The sequence below is a fragment of the Panicum virgatum genome, chromosome 6K (genome assembly GCF_016808335.1).
Source record: "Panicum virgatum strain AP13 chromosome 6K, P.virgatum_v5, whole genome shotgun sequence".
In the NCBI taxonomy this organism is placed as follows: domain Eukaryota; kingdom Viridiplantae; phylum Streptophyta; class Magnoliopsida; order Poales; family Poaceae; genus Panicum; species Panicum virgatum.
Genome location: NC_053141.1, coordinates 7,565,966 through 7,590,275, shown reverse-complemented (window position 1 = coordinate 7,590,275; position 24,310 = coordinate 7,565,966). Strand labels below are relative to the sequence as shown.

The 24,310-nt window shown below is 45.2% G+C and overlaps 3 protein-coding genes and 1 long non-coding RNA gene across 4 annotated transcripts; 2 read left to right on the top strand and 2 right to left on the bottom strand.

Annotated features, from left to right (window-relative positions):
* Window positions 1-6,520: 6,520 nt before the first annotated feature.
* Window positions 6,521-8,738, bottom strand: LOC120711535 (CRS2-associated factor 1, mitochondrial-like). The gene is made up of 5 exons (XM_039997091.1): window positions 8,123-8,738; window positions 7,880-8,007; window positions 7,500-7,725; window positions 7,295-7,422; window positions 6,521-7,199 (listed from the first exon to the last, which is right to left on the bottom strand). The coding sequence occupies exons 1-5, from the start codon at window positions 8,670-8,672 to the stop codon at window positions 6,930-6,932; spliced, it is 1,302 nt and encodes a 433-aa protein (XP_039853025.1). The 5' UTR covers window positions 8,673-8,738; the 3' UTR covers window positions 6,521-6,929.
* A 3,645-nt stretch (window positions 8,739-12,383) lies between these two features.
* Window positions 12,384-14,473, bottom strand: LOC120713889. Its single transcript, XR_005691314.1, has 3 exons — window positions 14,373-14,473; window positions 13,711-13,919; window positions 12,384-12,665 (listed from the first exon to the last, which is right to left on the bottom strand). It is a non-coding gene; the product is annotated as an uncharacterized LOC120713889 (long non-coding RNA).
* A 1,986-nt stretch (window positions 14,474-16,459) lies between these two features.
* Window positions 16,460-16,846, top strand: LOC120713192 (forkhead box protein E3-like). The gene has a single exon (XM_039999197.1). It carries the CDS (start codon window positions 16,460-16,462, stop codon window positions 16,844-16,846), a length of 387 nt encoding a protein of 128 aa, XP_039855131.1.
* A 247-nt stretch (window positions 16,847-17,093) lies between these two features.
* On the top strand, window positions 17,094-22,479 carry LOC120711534. Its single transcript, XM_039997090.1, has 7 exons — window positions 17,094-17,589; window positions 17,912-17,964; window positions 19,400-19,437; window positions 20,080-20,398; window positions 20,573-20,883; window positions 21,133-21,960; window positions 22,066-22,479. Exons 1-6 carry the CDS (start codon window positions 17,262-17,264, stop codon window positions 21,794-21,796), a joined length of 1,713 nt encoding a protein of 570 aa, XP_039853024.1. The 5' UTR covers window positions 17,094-17,261; the 3' UTR covers window positions 21,797-21,960; window positions 22,066-22,479.
* The last annotated feature ends 1,831 nt before the right edge of the window (window positions 22,480-24,310 follow it).

Below are 24,310 nucleotides of genomic sequence, written 5' to 3'. Positions count from 1 at the left end.
TCATTCTCATCTACTGATAGTGCCGCCTGCTTGTGTCTCTCCAGCATCAGCAGCTCTGGATGGCCTCGCCGGCGAGCGCGTCCGACAGCTTGCGCCGGCAGAGCGGGCACGCCTCGCTCCTCGCTAGCGTCTTCTCCACGCACTCGCCGTGGAACTCGTGCCGGCACCCCGGCCACGCCGCCAGGCCGCTGTCCAGCGGGTCCAGGCACAGAGCGCACTCCTCCTCCGCATCCTCGGCGGCGGCGGCGGCCCTCCTCCGCTTCGCCGGCCGCGCGTCGTCGTCTCCGTCTCCGCCGCCGCCGTCCTCGCGCTGTACCGGCTCCGGCAGCTGTAGCTCCACGCCGACGTGGTAGTACTCGGGCCACGCCTCGCCCATGGTGGTCTCCAGAGCGCCGCGCATGTGCTCCATGCGCTCCGCCGTGTGGTCCTCGCGCCGGAGGATGCCGACGTCCACGACCACCTGGAGCCGCGCGGCGTGAGCCGGGATAGTGGTGGTCGCCGCCGCCGCCAGGCCCGACCAGAGGTCCCGGAGCTCGCGGCGGAAGAGTCCGGGGTAGATCAGCGGGGACAGCGAGGAGCCCGCCCACGCCAGCGAGAGTGCCATGTCGCCGGCGGGCGGGACGGCGAACCGGAGCCAGTGCAGCTTCGTCCTCCTGCACGCCTCGACGCCGCGCCGCCCGCTCCACGTCCTCGAGAAGCGGGTGTACCGGTACAGCACGACGATCTCCCTGCCTTCTTGGCTCCCGGCCGCAGCCTCCGCGGCGGCGGCGATCCGCATGAAGCCCGCGGTGTTCTTCACGGCGGCGAACCAAGGGGACCCGAGAAACTCCCCGCCCGGCGCGGCGATCCCGGCCGGCGCGGCGACAAGCGCGATGCTGTTCCACCTGATCTTGCTGCTCTCCCCGGCCGCCGCCTCGGCGTCGCGGGCCTTCCCCGGCAGCGGCTGATCTTCGTCTTCCTCCTCCTCCCCCTCGTCGTCCTCGCCGTTATCGCTGTCGTATCGCTCCGCGAGGTCCTCCTCAGTGAGGGGCTCGTACTCCTGCCCCACCTCCTCCTCCTCCTCCTCCTCCTCCTCGTCGAGCAACTCCTCCGCGTCGATGTCAACCAAGAACTGCCTCCTCGTCGCCGCTCCCTCTCCGTCGGGATCCGGCGGGTCAAGGTAGTACCCGTACAGCCGGACACTGGACCGCGCCGAGTCGTGGCGGAGGACGAACTCGCCGTCGTCGAGCTCCAGCGGCGGCACGGGCGCGGCGGGCTGCTCCGACCACACCATCCCGACCGCGCGCTCCTCGTGCCCCACCTCGGCCCAGACGGTCACCAGGGGCTGGGCGCGGGCGGCGTCGGCGTCGGCCAGGGACAGCGCGGTGACGCAGAACCGTTGGCCCTCCGACAAGGTCACGCGCCTCGCGCCGCCCCTCCGCGGCTGCGGCGGCTCCTCCGCCTCCATTGCCGCCGATCGACCGAGCCGCCGGTGGATCGAAGGGCTGGGGTGAAGAAATCGATCTGCTACGAGGTGGGGTGGGGGAGAAGAATTCGAACGCCAGGCGGATCGGTGCTGTCGTGACCTCGCACCTTGATATATATGGAGAACGCGGGCATCCGATTGCTTTCCAATGTAGTCGGATTCCCGCGCAAAAGGAGCCGACTCGGACTTTGAACCGAAAGCGGGTAGGAGGAGATTAATCGGGTCGGATTAGCTACCGCCTAAACTGACTAGCTCTCTTGGACTACGTTTCGAAGCTGTGAAAGCGTATTAGAGAGACATTACGCTTTTCTAACAGCTGAGGCGCACCCAAAGCTAGAAAGGTAATGTGTCAGCTAACATGGCATCCCTCATCTCCTTCCCTAATACATCTAGGATAAAATTCTTCTCCAGCAATTGCAAATATCTTAGGCTGTGTTTAGTTTGCGAAAAAGTTTGGGTTTTGTTACTGTAGCACATTTCGTTGTTATTTGACAATTAATATCCAATCATGGACTAATTAGGCTTAAAGGATTTATCTCGTATGAAGTCATATTGTGTAATTAATTATTTTTTCAACTGCATTTAATGCTTCATGCATGTGTCCAAAGATTTGATGTGATGGGTACTGTAGAAAATTTTTGGGGAACTAAACAGGGCCTTAATCGGAATTTGCCACTATCACTAACTGAGAAGGGCCCCACCGAACAGTGACTGAGGCAGGACCCACCATGGCCAATTTTAGATTGTAGATTATTGCAATGGCAAATTTCTAGTTATTCCTATAACCCAGTGTATTTTTACTGAACACATCGTGACATTCATAATATTCCGTTCTATTTTACTCAATACATTTTCATAATAAGGTCCCCAAAATGGTACTCTTCAATGAGTTCTCAAATTCAGATCATAGTGAACTGAACTGGTGCCTGATTAGCTGCATGTGACAAGAACACAAGTACACAGTACAACTGCCTGCCGCTTTTTAACAGACCAAGGACAAGGCATAACCGGTATGATGGTAGCCTGGTAGGTGTAACAGATGCTGCTATTTCCTCAAGGAGGTTATAAATTGGGTCGAGCTGCAGAGCAATCATAGCCAATGCAGGGTAGCGAATCAACAGCAAGTCTTTGCTCTTCCCCGATCTGCTACTATGATAATCTAGCAAATGTCAGGCACTGAATGTGAGAGTTGGAGGAAATCAAACCGATCGATCCATCCTGTAATGGGTCGATGATAAAACATGATCGCCGATCGGTTTGTTTTCCTCCAATATCTCACCTTCAGTTGGTAGCTTGGTGGTTACAGACAACATGAAGAGATACGCTACCAACATTCATATGTGCCATTTGAAGTGAGGATTATAGGGAACTGAACCAAACCATCCATTGAAAGAAAAGGAGCAAGGTTCAGTTTCCTCTAATATCTCATCTCGAATGGCCCATTTCTGGAGATGGTTTATGGCATAATGCAGTACCTGAGGAAATCGAACTCTGAATCACTCTATTTTCTTCCCATATCTTACCTAGGCTGAATTGCTTCATAATGAGTTGTTGACAAGCTGTTAATAGTACTTAGTACTAGCCAAACCCAAATAAGGGCTTCAGGGTAAACTGCTGTGTTAGGTGCCAGGCACCATCCATTACCAGGTTGCTGGGACTGGGATTGGCTGTAATGAATCATGTGGGACTCTCGTGCCCCCTTTAAACCATAAATAAAAAGAAAAAGAAGAAGGCTTCAAGCTTCAATGTCAATGGCATGAATTCACACTTCTCGTCCTCTGAATGCCGGCGGATAGTTTTGCTAGAACCGTATATTTCAGTACCATCATGGTGTGTCGTGCCTTGCTCAAACCTTCCCTCCCCTTCTGATAAAATAACTTTTTTGGCCTGACCTAACATTTCTGTAACACATAGTTTCACTGGAGTTTAAAGAAACAAGTTTTGACGATCAAGTTCCATTGCCAACTGTTTTGCTACTTGCAAAGTGATTGTCAGGTGCTGAAAGTGAAGGTGGGAGGAAAACAAAACTAACTGATCATCAGAGTCCGCAAATGTAATCACCGATTTGCCAATTTTGACTTGGTTTTCTCCAATATCTCACATTTAGTTGATAGACTGGTGGCATTAGACAACATGATGGTATGTGCCGTTTGATTTGAGGATTAGAGGGAACTGAACCATCTACACGAGAAAAGAAAAGAGTGTTCAGTTTCTTCTAATCTTTCACCTTGAATATTCCATTTCCAGATATAGTTTTCAGTATGTGGCTGAGATGCGGTCATTCTAAGTTAGAAACTTAGAATTGGAGGAAATCAAACTGGATCACAATGCCAGATTGTTAGATAGGTAAACTGACCTTGTGTTCAGCTTGTTTTTCTTCCAATATCTTCCATTTAAATGAATTGCCTGATACTGAGTTGTTGAGTTGCCGTTAGTGCTAACCAAGGCAAAGAGAAAACTATCGTTCGAGATAATTCTGCCCAAATCATTGTGAATGCTTAATCTCAATGTATGCAAAATAACTGACCGTAGTAGTCACGTTTTAATATGTTGGTTCCAACTTGTGTACACTGCCTGCAGTAGTTTATCCAATGGAAACCACTAATTGATATGGATAACCATTGTTGACCGCTCATGTGATCTAGGTGCCACCTTACTTGGTTAGATAGCTCCGGTAGAACTCAGGTCCTAGGTTCGACTCCCTGTGAGAGTGATTTTTTTTTCTCAAATATGCAGGAGAGCTGCGCATCTTTCTATTAAGAGAGGTGTGGGAGCAAATTTCAGACTGAGGTTAGAAAAAATCCCCCACGCTGGCCAAAAAGCCAGGGTTTAGGGGCTTTTCTCGGCCGGGAAACAGGAGTCACTTCCTCTGAATGAAATACGGCAAGGGCCGTCATACCCACTTCAGTCGAGTTTTTTTACTAAAGGCTCCAAAATTATTACTACTTTGTTATGGTACCAACTGCAATTGAGTGCTTGCAGGGCTTCAGCATTCAGGTTGATTGCAAGAATTCACACTCCCCTACCCCCAGTCCCCCACCCCCGTCCTCTAAGGGTTAAAAAAAAATGGGTTGTAAAAACCCCAACCCCCGTCCTCTGGTATACGATAAATGCAGATGCAGTAACCATTATTCTTCAATGTACAGATACAGCTGCTCAGGTCAATACATTTCCATAATACGGTCCCCAAAATGATATTCTTCTTTCTTCAATGAGTTCTCAAATTCAGATCATGGTAAACTGAACAGAACTGAAGCCTGAGCAGCTGCATGTAACAAGAACAAAAGTACAGATTACAACGCTTGCAGCTTTTTAAAAGACCAAGACAAGGCATAACAAGTATGATGGTAGGTGTAACAGAAATTCAGAAATAGATGCTGCTGCCTGGCTGAACTCTCAAGGGCGTCTTCTCCTCAAGGAGGCTATAAAATTGGGTGGAGCTGCAGAGCCACACTCACACACAGTGATACAACCACTGCAGGGTAGCCTCTCAACAGCTAGTCTTCGCTCTTGCCACTCCATACTGTTATGACCAGCTAATTTCAACACTGAAAGTGAGAGTTGGATGAAAACAAACCAATTGATCATCAGGTTCTTTGCTGGATCGATGAGCAGACATGACTGCTGATGATTGGCTTGTTTTCCTCCAATATCTCACCTTCAGGCTGATTTCCTGGTGAATACGCACCACGAAAACAGATAGACTAGGGAGTTGCCTATGTGCCATTTCAAGTGAGGATTAGAGGGAACTGAACCGTCCATTGCATTGCAAGAAACGAAGCAAGGGTTCAGTTTCCTCTAATTTCTCATCTCAAATGGTCCATTTCAGTATGTGGCAGAGATGCAGTCACACAATGTGGGAGTTGGAGGGAATTAATCTCAGAGCCACTCGGACAGATGGGACAGATAGGCATAACCTGTCTTTGCTGTCAGTTTGTTTTCGTCCAATATCCTACCTAGAGTCCTAGACTGAATTGCTTGACACTGAGTTGTTGATTAGCTGTTAGTACTAGGCAAGCCCAAAGTACCGGTCATGCTGAGAGACACACACGGCCACCCACCCAAAAACCAGCAAATTAAGTTTTGTGAACCATTTATTCAGTACCAGTCACGCGCTTATGCTCCTTGCTCAAAACTTGCCCGGCAATTACTGAGAAAAAGAATTGATTTGGCATGACCTACTGTGTTCGAGGCACTGAAGTCTGAAAGTGAGGTGGGAAGGGGAAAAAAACTGAATGTGTTCCATTTGAATTTTGAAATGCAGACTAGAAACGGTGGTGGCAAACCGTGATCTCATCAACCCATGTCTCGCTCTGGGCAAGATCCCAGTGCCTGATTCACCCACTCTCCAGGGTGCCGAGGTTTGCAGATTAAACGCGACGATGATGCAGTTTAAGCTCTGCTGTCAGACTTGGCTGGCCGCTCGGCCAAACTGTTGCCAATGACAAAACAGTATGAACTCTATGAAGCGCGCGAGCATAGCGGAATACCCAACACCACGTCCTCACCATCCCCGGAAGAACGAGGCCGCGTGAGCAAAGCGCGCGGGTGCCTGGCCCGACAGGGGGTAGGAAGAAAGCGAGCGGTGGGGCAGGAGGTAGCAGGAAAGGAGAGATGCAGCGGGGAAGGGTCTCAACGCGAGGGCTGGAAGAAATTGAACTCAGGCACACAGCCAGATGGGCAGATAGACAAACTGTCCTGTTGTCTAGCTAGCTTGCTTTCCTCCAATACCATTTGGATAAACTGCCCCGTCTATGCTCAAAACCATTTCAGTCCACCGTGTGTTCAGAACATGGCTTCCACTGGGATCCTACAAGAAAGAAACAGAATATGTGTGAACTCCCAGATGAACTATAACCTCCACTTGATTATAACCACAACAATGAATCCAATAAGTCAAACAGTGTGATATGGAGGCAAAGCTTCTCCCAGTTTGCTAACTATGACCTGACAAGATTACTACAAAAAAAATATTATGTCCCCGCAATATCATAACAGAAAAGGTCCAAGCAATCCCCAGTTGGCAGTTGAACAAAAATATGATCAAAGAGAATATTCAGGGCTGGAACTAGAAGTGACTGGATAGCATGGTTAAATCACTGTTGTTAAGCTTTACATGATTCGCTGTTGTTAAGCTTTACATGATGTGCTTTTGTAACATCAAATGAGGTTTCTAAAATATGTCTTGAGCCTAAAGTTACAATTATGTCAGGTCAGGCTTCCGCTCCATCTATCCAACACGACTTTTGTCAATCTATGGACAGGAAAAGAAATACATTGCCCAAAATAGTGGCAGATGAATACAAAAGGCTTAGAAATCGCCATGGATGTGGGCGAAAGAATACAACCATCATGGATGGAGAATACACGAACTTTTATATTTAGATGACATGCAACTCTCCATTGGAAATGTCTAGTCACAGTTTGCAACTGTATGAAATATGTATTCTGATCTCTGGATATGTCAAATCACCCTAGAAGGGTCTGGGTTAGAAATGACCGGTTTGTCATCTGGGATTTCATCAGAGCTACTGACCCCAGAAGACTCATCAGAAGACCAATCACTTGGTGTTTGTTCCTGGTCACGAGTCTCATTCTTCACTGATGCATCATCTGAGTCAATAACTGAAGGACATGACTTCTGTGTTTGATCTTGTAGGCTTCCATCTTCCTTTCCCCTCCAAACAATTATTTGCTCCTTGTCAAAAGAGACAAGAATGCAGGGAACAAGATCCTGCATCAAAACAAGGGGGTGGCAAGTATACTATATTATATATCATCTTCAAGCACATAGAGAATTTTAATTAAAAAAACATGTAATAAACTCACCCTAAGCTTGACTCCAATCTTCTTATAATCACTTTTTGGCAATCCTTTACAATCTATTCGGACCAGTTCATCGGTCAAAAAGGCATCCCGGACCATTGGCACAAGAGTAGCATAATATCCATTCTTGGCTGTGAAACAAGAGCTGTTTAGTCATCCAATTATTTACGATCTGTACATCTAAGCGGAGAAGGGGAGCAAAAATTACCAAGCTTCGTCAAAACAGGAACATGTAGGCCTTTCTTCCTCATTTGCTTTGTTTCCTCAACTGTTAGCCCGTCTATTGTTGTTTTGATTAGCCTTGGGTAGATAGGTTCAGCAGGTTTCCATAGCATCAATGGAATAACGGGTCTTTTCTTTGGATTATAGTGCCTACCCCTGTACAGTATCAACTGTCCACCATGCCTGTGGATGATCAGACCACCTGTTTTATCCTGGACAAGAAGTAGCCATAGTCATGGTTCTGCTAGAAAATTCAAATGCTGTGACAAGTGACATCGAACAAGAAACTCCTAAAATGTTGTTAAATACACTGTCATTGCAACTGAAAATTAGAGTGCTATGTTTTTTCGGGAGACTAGAGGCTACCTCAAGCTGATGGGATACATTTTGCATATCAACCGTTGGCACACCAAGGCATTTCACCCTGACCGCCTCGCAGCTCTTCCAGTTGTTGTGAATGTCATTTAGCATGTTGTGAGTAAGCCCATCTCTCCCTACAACAAACCAACCAAATGAACCGACGGCATTCATCAGGACAGTTTGAAACGTACCCCCAAATTGGCGAATTCGCTGCCGCTGATGCTCAGCGCAACAATCACCAAATCCTACCAAGGTTGATCTGGCGCTTGGTGCGGTTCTTCTGGCACTTGTCGACCAAGAACGCGCGCTCCGCGGGGGTGAGCGGCTCTCCCAGCACGCGCTCCCGCTCCCGCCGGCGCGCCTCCTCCAGGCCCCTCTCGGCCTCGGGGAGGGGGTCGTCGGCCGCGACGTCGCGGAGCGTGGCGTCGACGGCGGGCGCGCACAGGCCCGTCCAGGGCCGGTCGAGCCGCCCGGGCCCGAAGGGGGAGTACTTGGGCTCGCGGAGCCCGATGGGCTTGGAGGCCGGGGAGCTCTCGGTGTAGCTGAAGCGGAAGTCGAAGGGGAGGTCCGAGCGCGCGGGCGGGCGGCCGCCGCGGTCCAGCGAGGACGGCGGGCGGTAGGGGGGCTTCTTGGCGCGGCGCTTCTTCGCGGCGGCGGAGTTGGCGGCGGCGCGGGGCGGCTCGCGCGGGGACGGGGTCAGGGAGGCCGGGGGAACGAAGCCGTAGCGGTCGAGGAGGCGGGAGAGGCTCCGGCGGGGCGGGAGGCGGGGAGGTGCGCGCGCGCGGCGGAGGAGGAGCATGAAGCGACGGCGGCGGGAGGGTCGGCTCACGGCCAGCGACCGGCGGCGGTGGGGGTTGCGGCGGACGGGAGATCTGGTCTGTACAATGGAAGACTGCCTAGAGAACGAACGGTCCGATTCGAACGTTCATGCTTGGATCCACTGGGATCTGAAGGCTGCCAGTGAGGGTCGCAATGGTCTTGCAAGATTTCTGGAGGGTTACAGTGCACGAGTTTTATGAAATTTCGTTGAGATAAGAGGAAGAATCAAAGCTGATGTTTAATTAAGAGGAGAAAGTATTGTTTGCCCATGTGTTCATACTTCATAGCCTAATTTCAGAGCATCAAAGAGGTATACAAGAAATCTCAGATGTACAGTTCCATCCGGGCCTCTACAGTTCTACAGTTTACCGAGCGACACTACTGGTGAAGTGCTTGCAATTTGATCACGAAGAACCTGCTTTTCCATCTCGCAATTAGGCACTAGCTACGGACATTATTACTACAACAATCAGTGCTAACATGTCAGGTTAACCTCGCCAGCCAGAATAAGTCCAAGTACAAACATAGGCACGGTTATACAATCCGATCCATGGTTCTTGTGCTCCGCAAGCTCCATCTCATGCTCCATTTAGATCCTGTACTCCTGTGCTACAAAGAAAAAGAAAAATCTTGATTTCATTTCAAATGTGTCTTTGCTTGCTTCAATATGAGAAGGCACAACGCTGAGGAAATTCGTACCCATAATAAGTACGTGGATGAGCGGCTCCTCAAGATTGAGGCTAGACAAAAAGGAAATTATAGCAAAAAGCGAGATTCCACACTCCGCCTCTTAGAGCTTCTATGGACTTTCCTCCTCCGCTGACTTTCTACAACCCTTGGGAAGAAGTGGGAGGCCCTTCCATGATGTTTGGAGCTTCTCAAATTGATGACATAGAAGAAGACTTGGGAGGACATGAGGACTTTGATGAGGAAGAAGATGATGATGTTCCTGCAGCAAACACTCCAACTGATGAAGACACAGCTATTGATGATGTTGCGGACGACCATGGGTAGTGGCTACGAAAGGCCTCTCCTTTTTGGCACTTGATGCCAAATGGGGAGTGAGCTCACCATGGTTATGGACATGACATGCCTTATCTATCTTGTCTCGTCGTGTAGTTTGTGAACTTTTATCTTGTGCTTGTGGACATGTAAGACTTGAGTTTATGTTTGTGATGTGTGTGGTGTGCCAAGTGAGACGCTTTTAATTTTGTAATACTAATTGTGCTAGTTTGATCTAGAACCTAATGCTTGTGTATTGGTGTGATGTTTATTTTCACTTTGTTGTGTGATATATCTTATATATGCATCACGTCATATTCCTAACATTTGCACCCCACAAATGGTTTGATACAGGGGAAGCTCCTTCAATTTGTGCAAATGTCATTTGATGCCATTTTTTTAATTTATCTTAATCAATGCACAAATTGAGGGGGAGCTCAATCATATCACTGGATTCAAAATGATTCTTTCAAAATCTTGTGAGCCTTGTATTGTCATCACAAAAAGAGGGCGATTGAAAGTACATTTGGCCCCTAAGTGGATTTGATTGTTGATGGCATGCATAATTAAGGAGTTAATGCGTTTATTGAGCAATGAGCAGGTTCAAAAATCATCGAAATGAAAAAGGGCAATAAAAGATGCCATAATTGCTAAAGGGACAGTGTTTGAGCTTAATTGAAGATTTTTATGTGATTTCTATTTTGAATTTGAGTACAGAAAACACCATACTATTAAGAGGGATGCGAAAACATTATTTGGAGAAGCCAAAGTGCCAACTTGAGATGCCAACGTCCTTTGAGAGACACAAATCACTCACTTGCACTTTGGTTCATGCTCTTTCTGTAGGGGTCAGAAGTTCTGACCAGGAGTCGGAAGTTCCGACCCCCATCGGAAGTCCCTCGGTCCTTCCGATGAGGGGTCCTCGGCCAGCTGATTTAATAGGGGTCGGAAGTTTCAACCCTGTGTCAGAAGGTCCAACAAGTACTTCTCTGTACAGAAACGGCTACCCCCTCACCCCTCTCTTCAGTTGTTGCTGACTCCTTTCCCAAGAACACATCTTTTAGTTTACAAAACCTCACCCTAATCCCTTTTTGAGCTAAACCTTGAGTGAATTTGAGCTAGGGCTTAAGTGAGAGCTAGATTGGGGTGCGAGACTTGAGCTTTGACTTGTGAGTGCAGTGAACTTCATCTCAAGAGTACTAGAAGCATCGCCTTTGGTCGATTCGCATTTGTTGCTCTTGAAGTTTGCTTCTAGGCGGTTAGGGGTCGCCCGGTGAGGGTTCTCTCGTGTGTGCGCGCTCCAGAAAATTTGTATTACCACGTCCTTTGTGAACTTTCATAGTAAGTGACTCAATCTCTTAGTGGTTGACTTAGGGAGGAAAGGGTTAGTGGACAACTCTACTCTTTGTGAGCTCCTCAACGGAGACATAGCTTCCTTAGTGAGTAAACCTCGGGAACAAATCTCGTGTCACTTGTTCTTATTGTATTTATCTTGTTTTTCTTGATCTAAAGCTTGTTTTGTCCCTATCTACGTTTGTGTGTTGTTCCTTTGTGCAAGATCACATGCAACGTACTCTAGAACATATTGGAGAACTTTTGATTCCAATAGTTTCTATAGATTCAACTCAAATCTTGTACTTCATCTGAATTCTTACTTTCGTCGGAATTTCCTACTCAGTGTCGGAAGTTCCGGTCCATAGTAACTTCCTACACAGGGTCGGAAGTTCCGACATACTGATCCGCTGTGAAGAATTTTTCAGATTTACAGGTTTGCCTATTGACCCCCTCTAGGCATCACCAAGATTCTTTCAGGAGGTTGTCTCCTTATACAGGTGATCAAAGAGGAGAAAGAAATGAACTATTAACTACTCATCAATTCTCTATTTTAATCACCAATTATAACCATTACTCTCCTCCATTACCCGCATGATAATAATCACCTCATAACTTCCCAACATTAACTGGTGGGCTTTTTAATTCTTAATTTATAATTTAAATAAATGCGGGTCTAGCCTAAATATTCAAACAATTTGTAACTATGATTATAAATTATAGTAAATTGCACTCCAGGTCCTCAAATTTGTCTATCAGTTTCACCCAAATCACTAAACTCTCAAATCGTATATTTAGATCCCAAACGGTGTGTCATGCAAGCGTTTGATGCTGAGGGAGAGGGGAGGAGTGGACTGAAAGAAGATGATAGAAATTGGACGAGTTATTTGTATATTTGCACCACGGTGGCATGCCACATCAGCATCAAACGCTTGCATGACACATCTGGAATCTGCTATGTACTTCTTTACACAGTTTGGGGATCCAAATAAAGTTTAGAGACCTAGGTGGAACAACAGGACAAGTTTGCGGACATAAGATGGGGGCTATAGTTTTTTTATGTGGTATCTAGTATATGACAGTGTGGTATATCATCACAGATACTATTACGGACCCAGCTAACGTACCGCCGACCGTAAATTAAGCCAGCCGTACGGCCGCCCTTAATTAGAAAAGCTAACCCACTAGTGATGTACTTGTACTTTCCTATTTTGGCAAATTTGCATTTTCACTTTTTTTTTCTTCCCTGGGCGGCCACATTCCTTTCTCCAATGCCATTAGTGCAGACATAAAATATCATTCAATTTATTGCCCAACAAATTTTTCCCCCAAGCAGTTCCATCCATCAGGTATGTGGTTTAGGCAAATATCAAGCATCTTAGAACAAAAAAAATACCAGGCAACAGAAAAATTGTCAGGCGATTCATAAGGTTCAGCATCAATCCTTCATGGAAATAAAAGAGCGTATAAACATCATGCAACATCAGACCTACAAAGTTACCTATTAATTTGCCTACAATTTTCATTGCCTCACTATGTGAATAAAAATTATAAAATGTACTCAATATGTGCTCCCAACTGCTAAAAATGTACTCAAAATGCCTTTCCGATTTGCATTCATGTTCAATACTCTGGTGACCTGCAAATATAGTGGAACAAAACATAAAAATCAGAGAGGACATGCAACTATGTACGTAATGGAGGTCAAAAATACATTCCCCAATTAGTAGACTGAAGAATTATTGCTTGTATTAGCATTGCTGGTAGTTGTATGTTAACTATGTACTGAAGGCAACTAGAAAAAATAAATGGTAAGATACTCAAACAAAATTGCTTAATGAAGTGTACTGTTATGCCTAGATAGAACAATATCATTGCTTATTGGGAACTAATATTGTCTAACTCCTTCTATATTAGTACCTAATTAGAGCCAAGTTATTGTCTAATGAAAAATGGAAAGAAAAGGTATTCATCACTGTTCAATTACTCTAAACAAAGTCAAGCTGCAGCTGCCAACATCCACAGAAAATACCAGCAAAGCTACTGGACAGGTCTAATTACATGAATTGACCTAAAAATTCAATTTACTGGCCAAGAAAGCAAGCCATGACTCAACAATGAAACATCAGTTGCAATACTACAGTATGAAAAAAGACCTTCCATGTACCTGACATCTGAAACAGTACACTACTAGATTGTAACACGTATTATTGCCTATTTGAAATAATATTATTGCCCAATTCCTATATATATTATTGCCTAATCAAGAATCAATGATGCTTGTATCATAAAAATGTAGGATTTGCCACAACAAGAGGAAAGAAAAAGTCTATAATTGAAGGGTGAAAACATGATGTATTATTCTGGTTAAATATATGTGCTTGTAGATCCGAATCATATAATGGAGCAGATCCAGTTTATCATATCCAGTTCTGCAAATGATTGGGAGTACTTTTGCCTGGCTATAAGCAACATCATTAACTAACAAAAAATAATGTTATTGCCTAATGAAAATCATGTTATTGCCAAATGAAAATAATATTATTACCTGGAGAAAAATATGTTGCCACATTCATTAAGCTTAAAGAACAAGCATCATCTAACATGCAGGTCAACAGGTGGTGATCATAACATTCATAAAGTAGTGAAGCACAAACACTAATTTAGGAAGATCAATCATGTACCTTGAGTTTTCTTTATGCTCTTTCAATAAGTCTATTCATAGCATGTCGCTCCAAACTCCTATCAGATAATCTTAAAATTAGCCAACTGCATGCGCTAATCTTTAAGTTATGATCATGAAATATGATTCACCTGGTACCTTTCCTAAAGATCTTTTATATCTTGGAATGGATTTATATAGCTCGAGTAATCTGCATATCTTTTGATTCACCTGCAAATGCAGTGATTAGTAGAAACAACAAAGAAAAAAATACACATTGTCAAAATACGTGAAAAAGAGCTACAAGGCACCAGAATGCTTAGCTAGTATAATTAATTTGCCTGTTGATCGAGCATAAGTTGAATATATGAAATTTTTAAAAAATGATCAGTAGGAACATGGGGAAAATACTAGAATCAGAATGTAGAAATGCTAAACTAATACAAACGCTTGATGATTTAATAAAACTTGCCTACAAATAAATTCGAGAAGGGTTTGATGCTGATTAACAATCCTGTTGGCTGAGACACATTCCTATTTTTCATGTAAATGATACAAAACTCCCTACAAACAGAGCTGTGAATATTTCAATAGTGCTAAATCAGAATAACGAAAAATGCTAAACTGTGATAGATAAATTACTTATCGATTTAGTATATGTTGGCTACAGGTGAAACAACATACTTAAGCAGAAAGGTTAAACCGGAAGTGGTGTGGACAACTGGACTTCACTTTCCAGTTTCCAGACTTGTCTCTTCCCATAGCATCTTTAACCTAGGAGCAGAAAAACTATAATTTCTTATCTGTAGCTATAAAATTGCTTGGTGGAACTAGAAAAAAAATAGAACACTTGTGCATACATACCTAGGTAAAAATACCAACAGCTGTTATACCAATCCACCAAAAATTTTGAACACAACAGCTAATGCTAAGAACAAAAAATGGCATTATTGCTCAACTGTGGGGCAGCTCTCCCTCCCGTTCAGCTCCGTCATGAAATATAATGGAGTTTCCATCCAATCCATTCATTCATTCTGGTTAGCTGTATAAACATACATACCTTACCTATGTTCTTTCCCTATAACCGTCAGTCGACATAGATGCCAATTACTATCTTGTTGATTTTTTTTCACTAACAGTTGCTACCGTAGCTTGCACATGAACATTACATGGACATACAACTGGTTGCAAAGCATATTTGAATTAATCAATCGATGGATGATAACAGCTCTAGGCAGCTAGAAATGCTACTTTTAGTATGAATGGATGATGCACAACGATGGAATATCTCTTGTATATATAAATGTTATCTCAGATTCGCGTGCATCTGTTCCTCCACCACAAATTGGATCTCAGCTCATCTCTGCTGAAAAGTTCACGGGAAAAATTTCCCAAAAGCCAGTTTACTTAGCAACAAAAAAGGAAGAGCATCGATGAAAATTTATAGAAATAATGGGAAATACGACATCTATGCGCATCCCATCGCCTCTCCACCTCCGATCTATGCTTGTGTTATCGCCATAAATTAACAGAATTAATTTATGGGCCGAAAGTAAGGTGGGCTTAAAGCAGAAGATTAAGAAAACTTGTAAATCGGCTCCTGCGTGAGCATCTGGGCCACATGGGCCATGTACCTTAGATTTAGTTTAAGATTAGAGATAGAGTCCGATCGGGACAAGATTAGTTTAGATTATTTCCCAAGTCTCCGGACTATAAATATGTACCCTATGTTATTCATGAAAGGGAGAGCGTCATCACGTCTCGCAAACAACAACTCTCGGCGCATCGCCACCCCTAATCCTAGGGTTTCATCCAAGTAAGCGCCATGCTGCCCTGATCGCTTCTTGCGATCAGGGCAGCGTTGTTCTTGCTTTTACCTTGGTATTACTCGTACTGAAGCGTTTTTTATGGCGAGTAGTACTAGTTATCTTGATGTTCGTAGCATGGCTTTTAGTAGATCTATTGTGCTTCGTTGTTCATCATCTACGAATATCATGTTGTCTCTGTGCAGTCACGTTTCGATCTTATGCTAGTTCTTGTCGCATAGAATTAGTTGCACAGAGGCAACACCCTGCTTCTTTTATGTCTAGTAGATCTGATCTATTATGGTTTGCTCTTATCTTAAGAGTTGGCGTAATATCTGCTAGGTTAGGCCTTGCAAACGGATTGGATGATCCGGTGGCGTAGTAGATGCTTTATCTTAGCTTTGATAGGGATTGTTCCGGGAATCGGCTCTTGCTAGTTCTTAGGCCTCTGTTTTAGGTTATGATTTAGTTGTCTGTTACGTTCATTAGGCCTAGTCACGTGTAGGATGTTCCGATCTAGCAGTGAAGCTTTTACAGTTATTTGCTTTATTCATCGATATCCGGATATATACAGATCCAATCTGACACCGGGACTCGATCGGCTCTTTAAAGCCGATGCAAGAGTCGTCCCGGGGAGCCGACCACGGCTCGGACTTACGTTTACACGTGTCTTTGTATGCAGGAAACTGTTTGAAGCACGTTCGCACCCTCCTGATCGGGTATAGGTCAGGTGGCACGCCCGGTTTTCTACAAAACCTCCGGGCGCGTGACGGAATTGCTGGCCGTCGACAAGGGAGCAGTGCCTGCCAGCGCCCCGGCGACCTCCCGGCTCTTCGTGTTGCCTGTCGCTGCTCGCCGGTGGGTTTCGACCGACAACAGCTTCCAACAACACAAAATCGCTAGATCTGAGGGAACGCAAGTGAGAGAGGAGAGAGAGAGACTAACCCTAGTGAGAGAAAGGCGAGGATGCCAAATGAACACACCTCAAAAGTCTGGAGGAACGTATGCTCCGCCCTGCTCGATGCGCCGCTTGCCACGCCCGTGCCGCCCGCGCCGCCGGACCCCTCCGTGCCGATGCAGCCTTGCCGCGCCGTGCGGGACCCCTCCGCGCCCGCGCAGCCCTGCTGCGCCGCGCCGGACCCCTCCGCGCCACCCTGCCCCGCGCAGCCCCACTTGCGTCTCTCCACGCCGAACCCCTCCACGCTGCGCCGCCCGCCATGGTGCCCAGGAGGTGGGGAAGGGGAGGTCGGCAGGAGCGAGGAGGCCGGGAGCCTAGGACCCAGCCAGTCGAGGGGATGCAGGGGAGGGAGTGGGAGACGGTGGCTGGGAAGTTTATCGGTGACAAATAACTAATGGGTTTCGGCGCCGAGTGAAAAATGTCGCTGCTCAATTAAGGACGATGGATGAGTATGCCTGCTGTGCGGAAGAACGAAATTACGGCCTGCTGAGAGGAAGTCATTATGTCTCTTGTTTGGCACTGCCCTTAGATCCAAATGGGTCGAAGTGTAATTTACGGAAAACTGAACTTCCCGAACCGATGTAAAAAAAAAAAAAATTGGCTGTCCCCGCTCCTGCGCGTCTTATCCCCGCCACGCTCCTGCGCCCCACACGCACACCACGCTCCTCCTCCTCCTTTCCACCGCGCAGGGAGCCAAATCTGTCGCCTCCTCGCCGCCTTCCCTTCCTTTCCGCTCCGGCCGCCGCAATCCACTCAGGCTCTCAGCTGGGCTCGCCGTTGGGTTCCCCCCTACTCCGCCAACTCCTTCCGATGGCGCCGCAGCTGCAGTGCTGCCATTGGATGTCCTCCTGGCCACGGGTCCAGCAGATGCCCCCGTGGCCGCGTTCCTCCGACTCGTTGCGGCGGCGGCGGCTCCTGCTCCTCGCGCCGACGCGACGGCCCTGCGACGTCGCGGTCTGCGTGGTCGCGGACGCGGGCCCGGCGCTGGCGCTGGACGGCAGCGCGGGCTCGGTGGGGGTCGAGTTCCTGACGGAGGAGCAGGAGGACGTGGACGAGAGGGAGAGGCTCAGGCGGATGCGAATATCGCAGGCGAACAAGGGTAACACGCCGTGGAACAAGGGCAGGAAGCATAGCCCAGGTATGCTTGTTGTGCTCTCTAGCTTTCCTGTACGCGATAAGTTGTTCTGAAAATGTTGTCTCAATATTGCTGGCTGCAACAATGTGTCAGTAATACATCTCTCTCGATGGGCATAGTGGATGGATTTGCCAATGTGTCACAGGTTAGATCGAAGAAATGCAGTGTAAAATTCATAACTGAGGAGTGAGGCCATTGTAGCATGAGTTAGAGTAGGAACCAAATAAAATAAAATGCATATGCTGCTAAGTGATAACTTACAAGTAATGACTTATTACACTTTTTGTAAAGGGTTGTGCCTTATTTGATTGAGTTCCATGTGCAGAGACGCTTCAGCGGATTCGCGAGAGAACCAGGATTGCGATGCAGGACCCCAAGGTGAAGTCATGCGTGAATTATTATTATTATTTATGTATTCTGCTGCATATACCATTTTGTCCTGCTGATTACTTATTGTTAGCTGTGCATTGGAGCACACTGCTTCATAACCTTAAGATTTTTTAGATAAACAATCGGACTGATCTACCCTCCTTAAAAGGTGCTGCCAAGCCTGCCAGTCCTCTTATATTAGGAAATGATGTCTCTACCTGGCACTGTATAATGTCAGCCTTGGCCTTGTAACCGCTGCTAGGTGGGTGACTGAACAAATACATCGAACCTTTCAGAAATTAAAAAGTAATGTTTACATGCACCCAAGGTTAAGATATGTTTGATTTGTTGAATTTGTGTTCGCCAAAATTGAACTTTTTGAATGGGAAGAGTTTACAGGCACAGCTGTTGCATATGGGTGGCCAAGGTGTGCCTGTAATCCAGGTTTGGCTTGGTGCTTACCCACCAATACCACCGGTTACACATCCCTTTCGGACCACCTTTTATCGCATCACCTTCTTTATTTACATGAGCACCCGAACAACAGTGGATTGCTGCTGCCCTCAATTGGACACCCTAGCAGCCGTGCTCCTTCAATCTAGGCGCTTGAGGTCACCGGGGCCCTTGGCTCCGGCAAAAACGGATGGATCCAGCCATCCGGAAGCCATCCTCCTCCGGCTCAAGTTTGTGGCTTTGCCGCCCAAGCATGGGCAGCCACAGGTGCTATTGCCAAGCACGGAGCTCAAGGCAGAATGACCAGTCCGCAGCCACAGTCCAGCAGCGTTGGGCGGACAGGGGCTCCACGGTGCCCATTTCCCACTGTCTTGCCTGAATCTGGTGTCCCAGGTGCTGGTCAACACCCACATCTGGGGAAATGAGGGAGGAGACGATGGAATCAGATTTGTATTAAAAACAGATATTTGTCTAATTTCTTCTCTGTTTTTTCTGGAAGTACCAATGGTCATTAAGTTTTATGCTAGTTTTTATGTGTAAAATACAACTCAAGCATCATCCATTTTAATTTGTTTGAGCAAGAAAGCCCTTACTGATTTGAATCTATATTTCACTAAAGTTATGCTAGTTTTCATGTGTAAAGTACTTGAGATAATTTCTAAACTATTTGCACTAAATTAGTTAAACACATTGCTCAAATAGCATCCAAATAATATACTTATAAGACACAAGGGTACAATTGACCATCCACATAAAAATCTCCAATTTCCTGAGTTGGAGCCAAAATGTAAGTCAAACACCTCCTTTTCGTACTCAACTCCATGTTGGAGCTACTCCATCATGGAGTTTTTGAAATAGACCTGAATTTGGTTGAGTTAATTGGTCCTGAACAGGCCCATAACTCCATGTTATTTCTCTAGTTTATTCTTTTTTGGTAACATGAGTTTATGACATGCATTACATCCATGGATATGTTAATCATATTCTGCAGGTTAAGAAAAAGCTGATGAATCTGGGGCATGCACAGAGGTACATTGCAATTTAGTAATCTGTTTATTTAGTATAATAAAATGAAATGAAATGAAAAACTACTGTCTATGTGTTTAATTTCAATATCATGACAAAATACTTTCGTCCCTAATTATAATCTCCTGGCCTATCTAATATGGTTTTTAGTTTACAAAGTATTTGATTTCCTTATGAATCTTGGGAACATGTCAACCATGTTGATCCTTTTATAGGAAGTTAGGAAAAGTACAAATATTGCAATGCAAGGTTGAACAACAAAGTCATGTGGTCGAAATGGTTACCCTCTCACCAATTCTATATTTCTCAAGAAATTTGTTTGTTCGTTTGATGAGTTAGTGAGTGCAGAGTTCAATGATCAATACATGATTATCAAGCTAAACTGTCCTCATTTTCCATCTCCGGTTTGACTTTGATTGTAGTGCTTTGCAATTTAATTTTGTTCAACGTCTATGTTCAGATGTAGATGAGTGAACTCTATTGGCAGTTACCAGCTTATATTCATGATCTCTTAAGTATTGTTAGAGCTTTACAGCTGTAATAAAATGTTTTAGAATACTTGGTTTGACAATTTTCCTAAAACTAGTTCTCATCAAACATACTGGTGGATGCATCCCTAGTTATTGGTGCTTGTACTTGATACAGTGAGGAGACACGAGTGAAGATATCAGAGGGGGTGAGGCGAGGCTGGAGTTTGCGTCTGCAGAGATTAATGGTGCAGGATGGCTGCTTTGTGGAGTGGAGGGACATGGTAGCTGATGCAGCTAGAAAAGGCTTTGCTGGTGAGGTTAGCCTCCAATGGAATTCATATAAAATCTTGACTGATCAAATGCAGCAAGAGTGGTTGGGGTATCTCCAAAAAAGGAGATCAATGCCAAGGCCAAGAGGTAACAGACGAGCACCAAAAACTCCTGAGCAGAGGAGAAAAATTGCAGAAGCTATTGCTGCAAAGTGGTTGGATCAAGTAAGAGCCCAAAAATACTTTTTCATGTATTTTCTTTCAGAAATGACTTTGATGCTATATGGAAATTTTTATTTCTCATTCCACATGCATCAGCAATAGAAGTTTGATTACTATTTTTATTGGCATGAACATTCTGATGTCATCACTTGACTTTTCAGTGCATTCTTCCTCTAGGAATATCGTGAACGTGTTTGTAGTGGAATTGCTAGCTACCATGGATCATGTACTGGCACTAAAACACCAAGAAAGCCAAGGCCTGCTGAAGGACCATGTGTAAAGAGAGAGTCTACGAAAAAGAAATCTATGCAAGATAGAGCTGTGGGCTTAGAGGATGCTCATGGAAAAGGGGCAACTGTTAAGAGAAAGAAAAGTGCAACTCCCTACAAAGATCCGATGGCAGGTGAAAAATTGGAGATGTTATCAAAGATTCGAGCTCAAAGGGTAGCACTAGCAATAGAAAAGGAAGAAGCTATTAAAAGGGCTAGGTATGCCTCTTTATGTCAAAATGAAAAATGGGTAGACTATGCAAGTCTTGCTCTTATTAGTTTTGGCAGGAAAAATAACTTGTATCCTTAATTCATCTTTATGCACCTGGTCATGTTCCTTCAATTGTTATTAAAAACCTAATGAATGTTTTCTCACGGAAAATATTGTCATATGCCATTTCATTCTTGTCTGTTTAATTTTCTCTCTTTTCCTGATAAATAACTGCTGCTTAAATTCTTTACTGCAAGATCACTGATTGCAGAAGCAGAAAAGGCTGCGGATGCCCTGGAAACTGCTGCAGCAATGAGCCCTTTTGCTCAAGCATCACTTATAGAAGCTAGAAAGCTTGTTACAGAGGCAAGAGTATCACTTGAATGTGTTGATCATGAAGGGTCTCCAGAAAATGCTTCTGATGATATTTCAGAGGACTCAGGTTTATTGGACCCTGACCACGGACTGGAGACACAGAATGAAAACAATGTGTTGTACCAAGACAATAAACCTGTAAATGGGATAAAATTTCCGCCAAGCAATGGTAAAGGCATTGGTTTCCATTTTGATGTATCTGCATTCACCGGAATAAAACAACTATATCAGAGAATAGAGAATTCCATGGAAAGAGCTTTTCTTCTTCCTGCAGCTTCATCAAAGCAAGCTGTGAATGGAGATTTCAGAATAATAGATTTTCAAGTTAGGCAATCAATGGTCAATGATATGGCAAACAATGATTGCATAGCAGCTGAATCAACTGATCTTCCGGGGACATCAGGAGAAGATGCTCCCAGGTCTGTAGAAAATTCTGAAACAAGAGAAGATTGTTCTCCGGGTATACTGGAAGAAGACACACCTTCATCTGATGAAAAGGCTACGATGAGATGGGTATGCGGAAGGCTGGTTAAAGTAGAAAAATGAATTTGAGGTTTTGCGCGAGGAGGAATTTGCGCCAGTGAAGAATGCTAATGGTGCAACCTATGACACTCCTGATAGTGCCAGATTAATGCTGCTTTGGCTTCATAGCTGATGGGTGGTTGCTGCTGGTGTCTTCTTGACATATTCTGTGCCCTTGTATATGACAGGTAATTTGCTTCCCTTATATATGTGTTTCAAAATCTGCTAACTATGTAAGAACCTTTTAGATTGGAACTTGTTGATTGTCATTAAAACATTGCCTGTAATTTCAGGCATTGAAGTTTCTCCACTTTGTTCTTATGCTGGAGAGAATCTAGAAGCCATATCCGAGGAAGGACATTCCATGCACCAAGTGAGATTTCATTCTAGGCATAGTAGTTGTTGGAAGCAACAATCAGAATACAGGAAGAAGATATCTGCCCAATTTTGATCTCAACATGACAACTATTGCAAATAGGATGTTTATATTAGTCAACTCTTGACTATTGTATGTTATGCAAGCACCAACTATTGTAATGCAGCGCTCGAAGTTGCCTTCTTTCTCCCCTAGCATTAATGTGTATTGCATTCTCATGTGCTGCTCAAATGTAGAGTATGGGATTCTTTTGTGTAATATCTGTCGAAAGCAGCATATTTGTCAAATACATATTATCTTTGCGCAATTCTAATTCTTGATTCTATGCTATTTAATGTAAGAAAAATCAAACAATGGAATGTCCTATTTTTTCCTGTTTCAAATCTGTGACCCCTTGTCCTTTACCTAGAATTGCTTCAAGCAGATATTAGTGAGTTGCGGTATGGTTTCAGCCATTGATCTCCATCTATGAAAGATGTGCTCAAGTAGGGTAAAACTTGCACATCACTAAGCTTCTGAGCATATGGCACTCTATCCGCCAGGTTTGCACCATCACCTGTACAAGTTACCTGTTTTTGAGCTTCTTTACCTTTCCATATATGGCAACTGCCCAAAGGAGTGTAGACTCGTATTGCCGAGTAATAACAATGTAAATTTGTAGGGTGGTAGTGATTAATTTGGAGATGATGTATCGCTCTGTAACAAGCATCACTGTTCATACTTGGTTGTGTATATGGAATCGGGAACTGTGCACTTTCGGTTGTGGTTTTGGTATGATTGCAAGGTCGGAAGACCAAACGTGGATGGCGAAGATGATGTTTAATTGCTTCATCTTTTTTATACGAGCGATTGCCGCAGATTTTGGTATTCCAGTAATCCCAAACTGATTGGGAAGGTAAAAGAAGAAGAATTTCATCTTAGTGGTTAATCGTCCAACATATGAAAATTCAATTTATCTACTTAATGTATGCTACTGCCATCTGACTTTATTAACATATTTGCTCCTCTAATTTCTTTCACCGCAAAACACATTTCAATTACCAGACTCAAGTACTTTTTAAACAATCATAAAATCGTTCATCCCAAAGCCGCATAAATGGTGTCAGCAAAGTGCAAGCGAAAAAAGAAGGCTCTTTTTCCTACCTCCCGGCGCTTGGGTGCTTTTGGCATGGGCTTCTCCTTTGGGCTCTTGGCTTGCTTGAGAAAATTGCATTTTTGGGACTCTAAACATTGCACTTACGCTATTATAGGACTTCAAATATTGATTTTGCTAAAATGACCTTTGAAACATCGACTCTTTGCTATACATGACATTTTGTCCCTTTAATCAATTTGGTAAACTGAAATACATGTATTTCCACACTTTATGACCTATTTGCCCTTGTGCATAAACCTACAGGCTACAATCGATCGACGTGATCGATTCACCGTGCCCAGGACGTGATCGATCCACCGTGCCTTGGACCAGCACACGGCCGCAGCCATGGGGCCATCGTGGTGCCGGGGTCTTCGCCTGCTCTTCGTGCGCTGCCGCGCTGCACCTGCCACCGCCGCCGGCCCGCCGCCATCCGCGGCCGACGCGCTGTTCGCCTGCAAGGCACTCTTCCGGCGGTCCATTGCCAGAGACTGGCACGGCAAGGCTAGCTTGGATCCGTGCGGCCAACTCATTAGCCGGCTTGGAAAGTCCACCATCCACGCACGTGGGAGGAGAGCCATCCTATGAGAAAATTGGAAAAACAGGACTCCAATCGTTACGCTTCGTATATTTGCTATTACAAACGCTGACATAGTAAAATTGGGACTCCAAACATGTGTCTTTTAATTATCATGTCATTTAGTGTATTTCCCATCTTTTCTTTTCTTTTCTTTTCAGGTATTTGACAGGATGAAATGTCCCTCCGTGATTTTGCTGCAGGCTGGCTGGCTGCCGGCTACGCCGCTGCCCAGGGCGCTGGGCACGCCTGCCCACCAGGCTGGCTGGCCGCCGCTGAACAGGGCGATGAGCGCCATAGCTGTCCGGCCTGGCGTCGATCAATTCTACTTTTGCGAGTTGGAATTGGATGCTTGAACCTGAGTACTTTAGACATCAGGGGCAATGAAATTCCTTTCTTGTAAATTGGGGTTGCCAATTCGTACTTTTCTAGCCATGAAGCATTCATAGC

What these genes read in the sequence shown, in the direction of transcription:
- LOC120711534 (XM_039997090.1), top strand. Translation starts at nt 17,262, where the DNA reads ATGGCGCCGCAGCTGCAGTGCTGCCATTGGATGTCCTCCTGGCCACGG. An exon ending in TTGCGATGCAGGACCCCAAG is followed by an intron (nt 17,965 to 19,399) that starts GTGAAGTCATGC and finishes CATATTCTGCAG; the next exon opens with GTTAAGAAAAAGCTGATGAA. An exon ending in CTGCAAAGTGGTTGGATCAA is followed by an intron (nt 20,399 to 20,572) that starts GTAAGAGCCCAA and finishes TTCTTCCTCTAG; the next exon opens with GAATATCGTGAACGTGTTTG.
- LOC120713192 (XM_039999197.1), top strand. Translation starts at nt 16,460, where the DNA reads ATGCCAAATGAACACACCTCAAAAGTCTGGAGGAACGTATGCTCCGCC.
- LOC120711535 (XM_039997091.1), bottom strand. Translation starts at nt 8,672, where the DNA reads ATGCTCCTCCTCCGCCGCGCGCGCGCACCTCCCCGCCTCCCGCCCCGC. An exon ending in ATGTATCCCATCAGCTTGAG is followed by an intron (nt 7,726 to 7,879) that starts GTAGCCTCTAGT and finishes CTTCTTGTCCAG; the next exon opens with GATAAAACAGGTGGTCTGAT. An exon ending in AGATTGGAGTCAAGCTTAGG is followed by an intron (nt 7,200 to 7,294) that starts GTGAGTTTATTA and finishes GTTTTGATGCAG; the next exon opens with GATCTTGTTCCCTGCATTCT.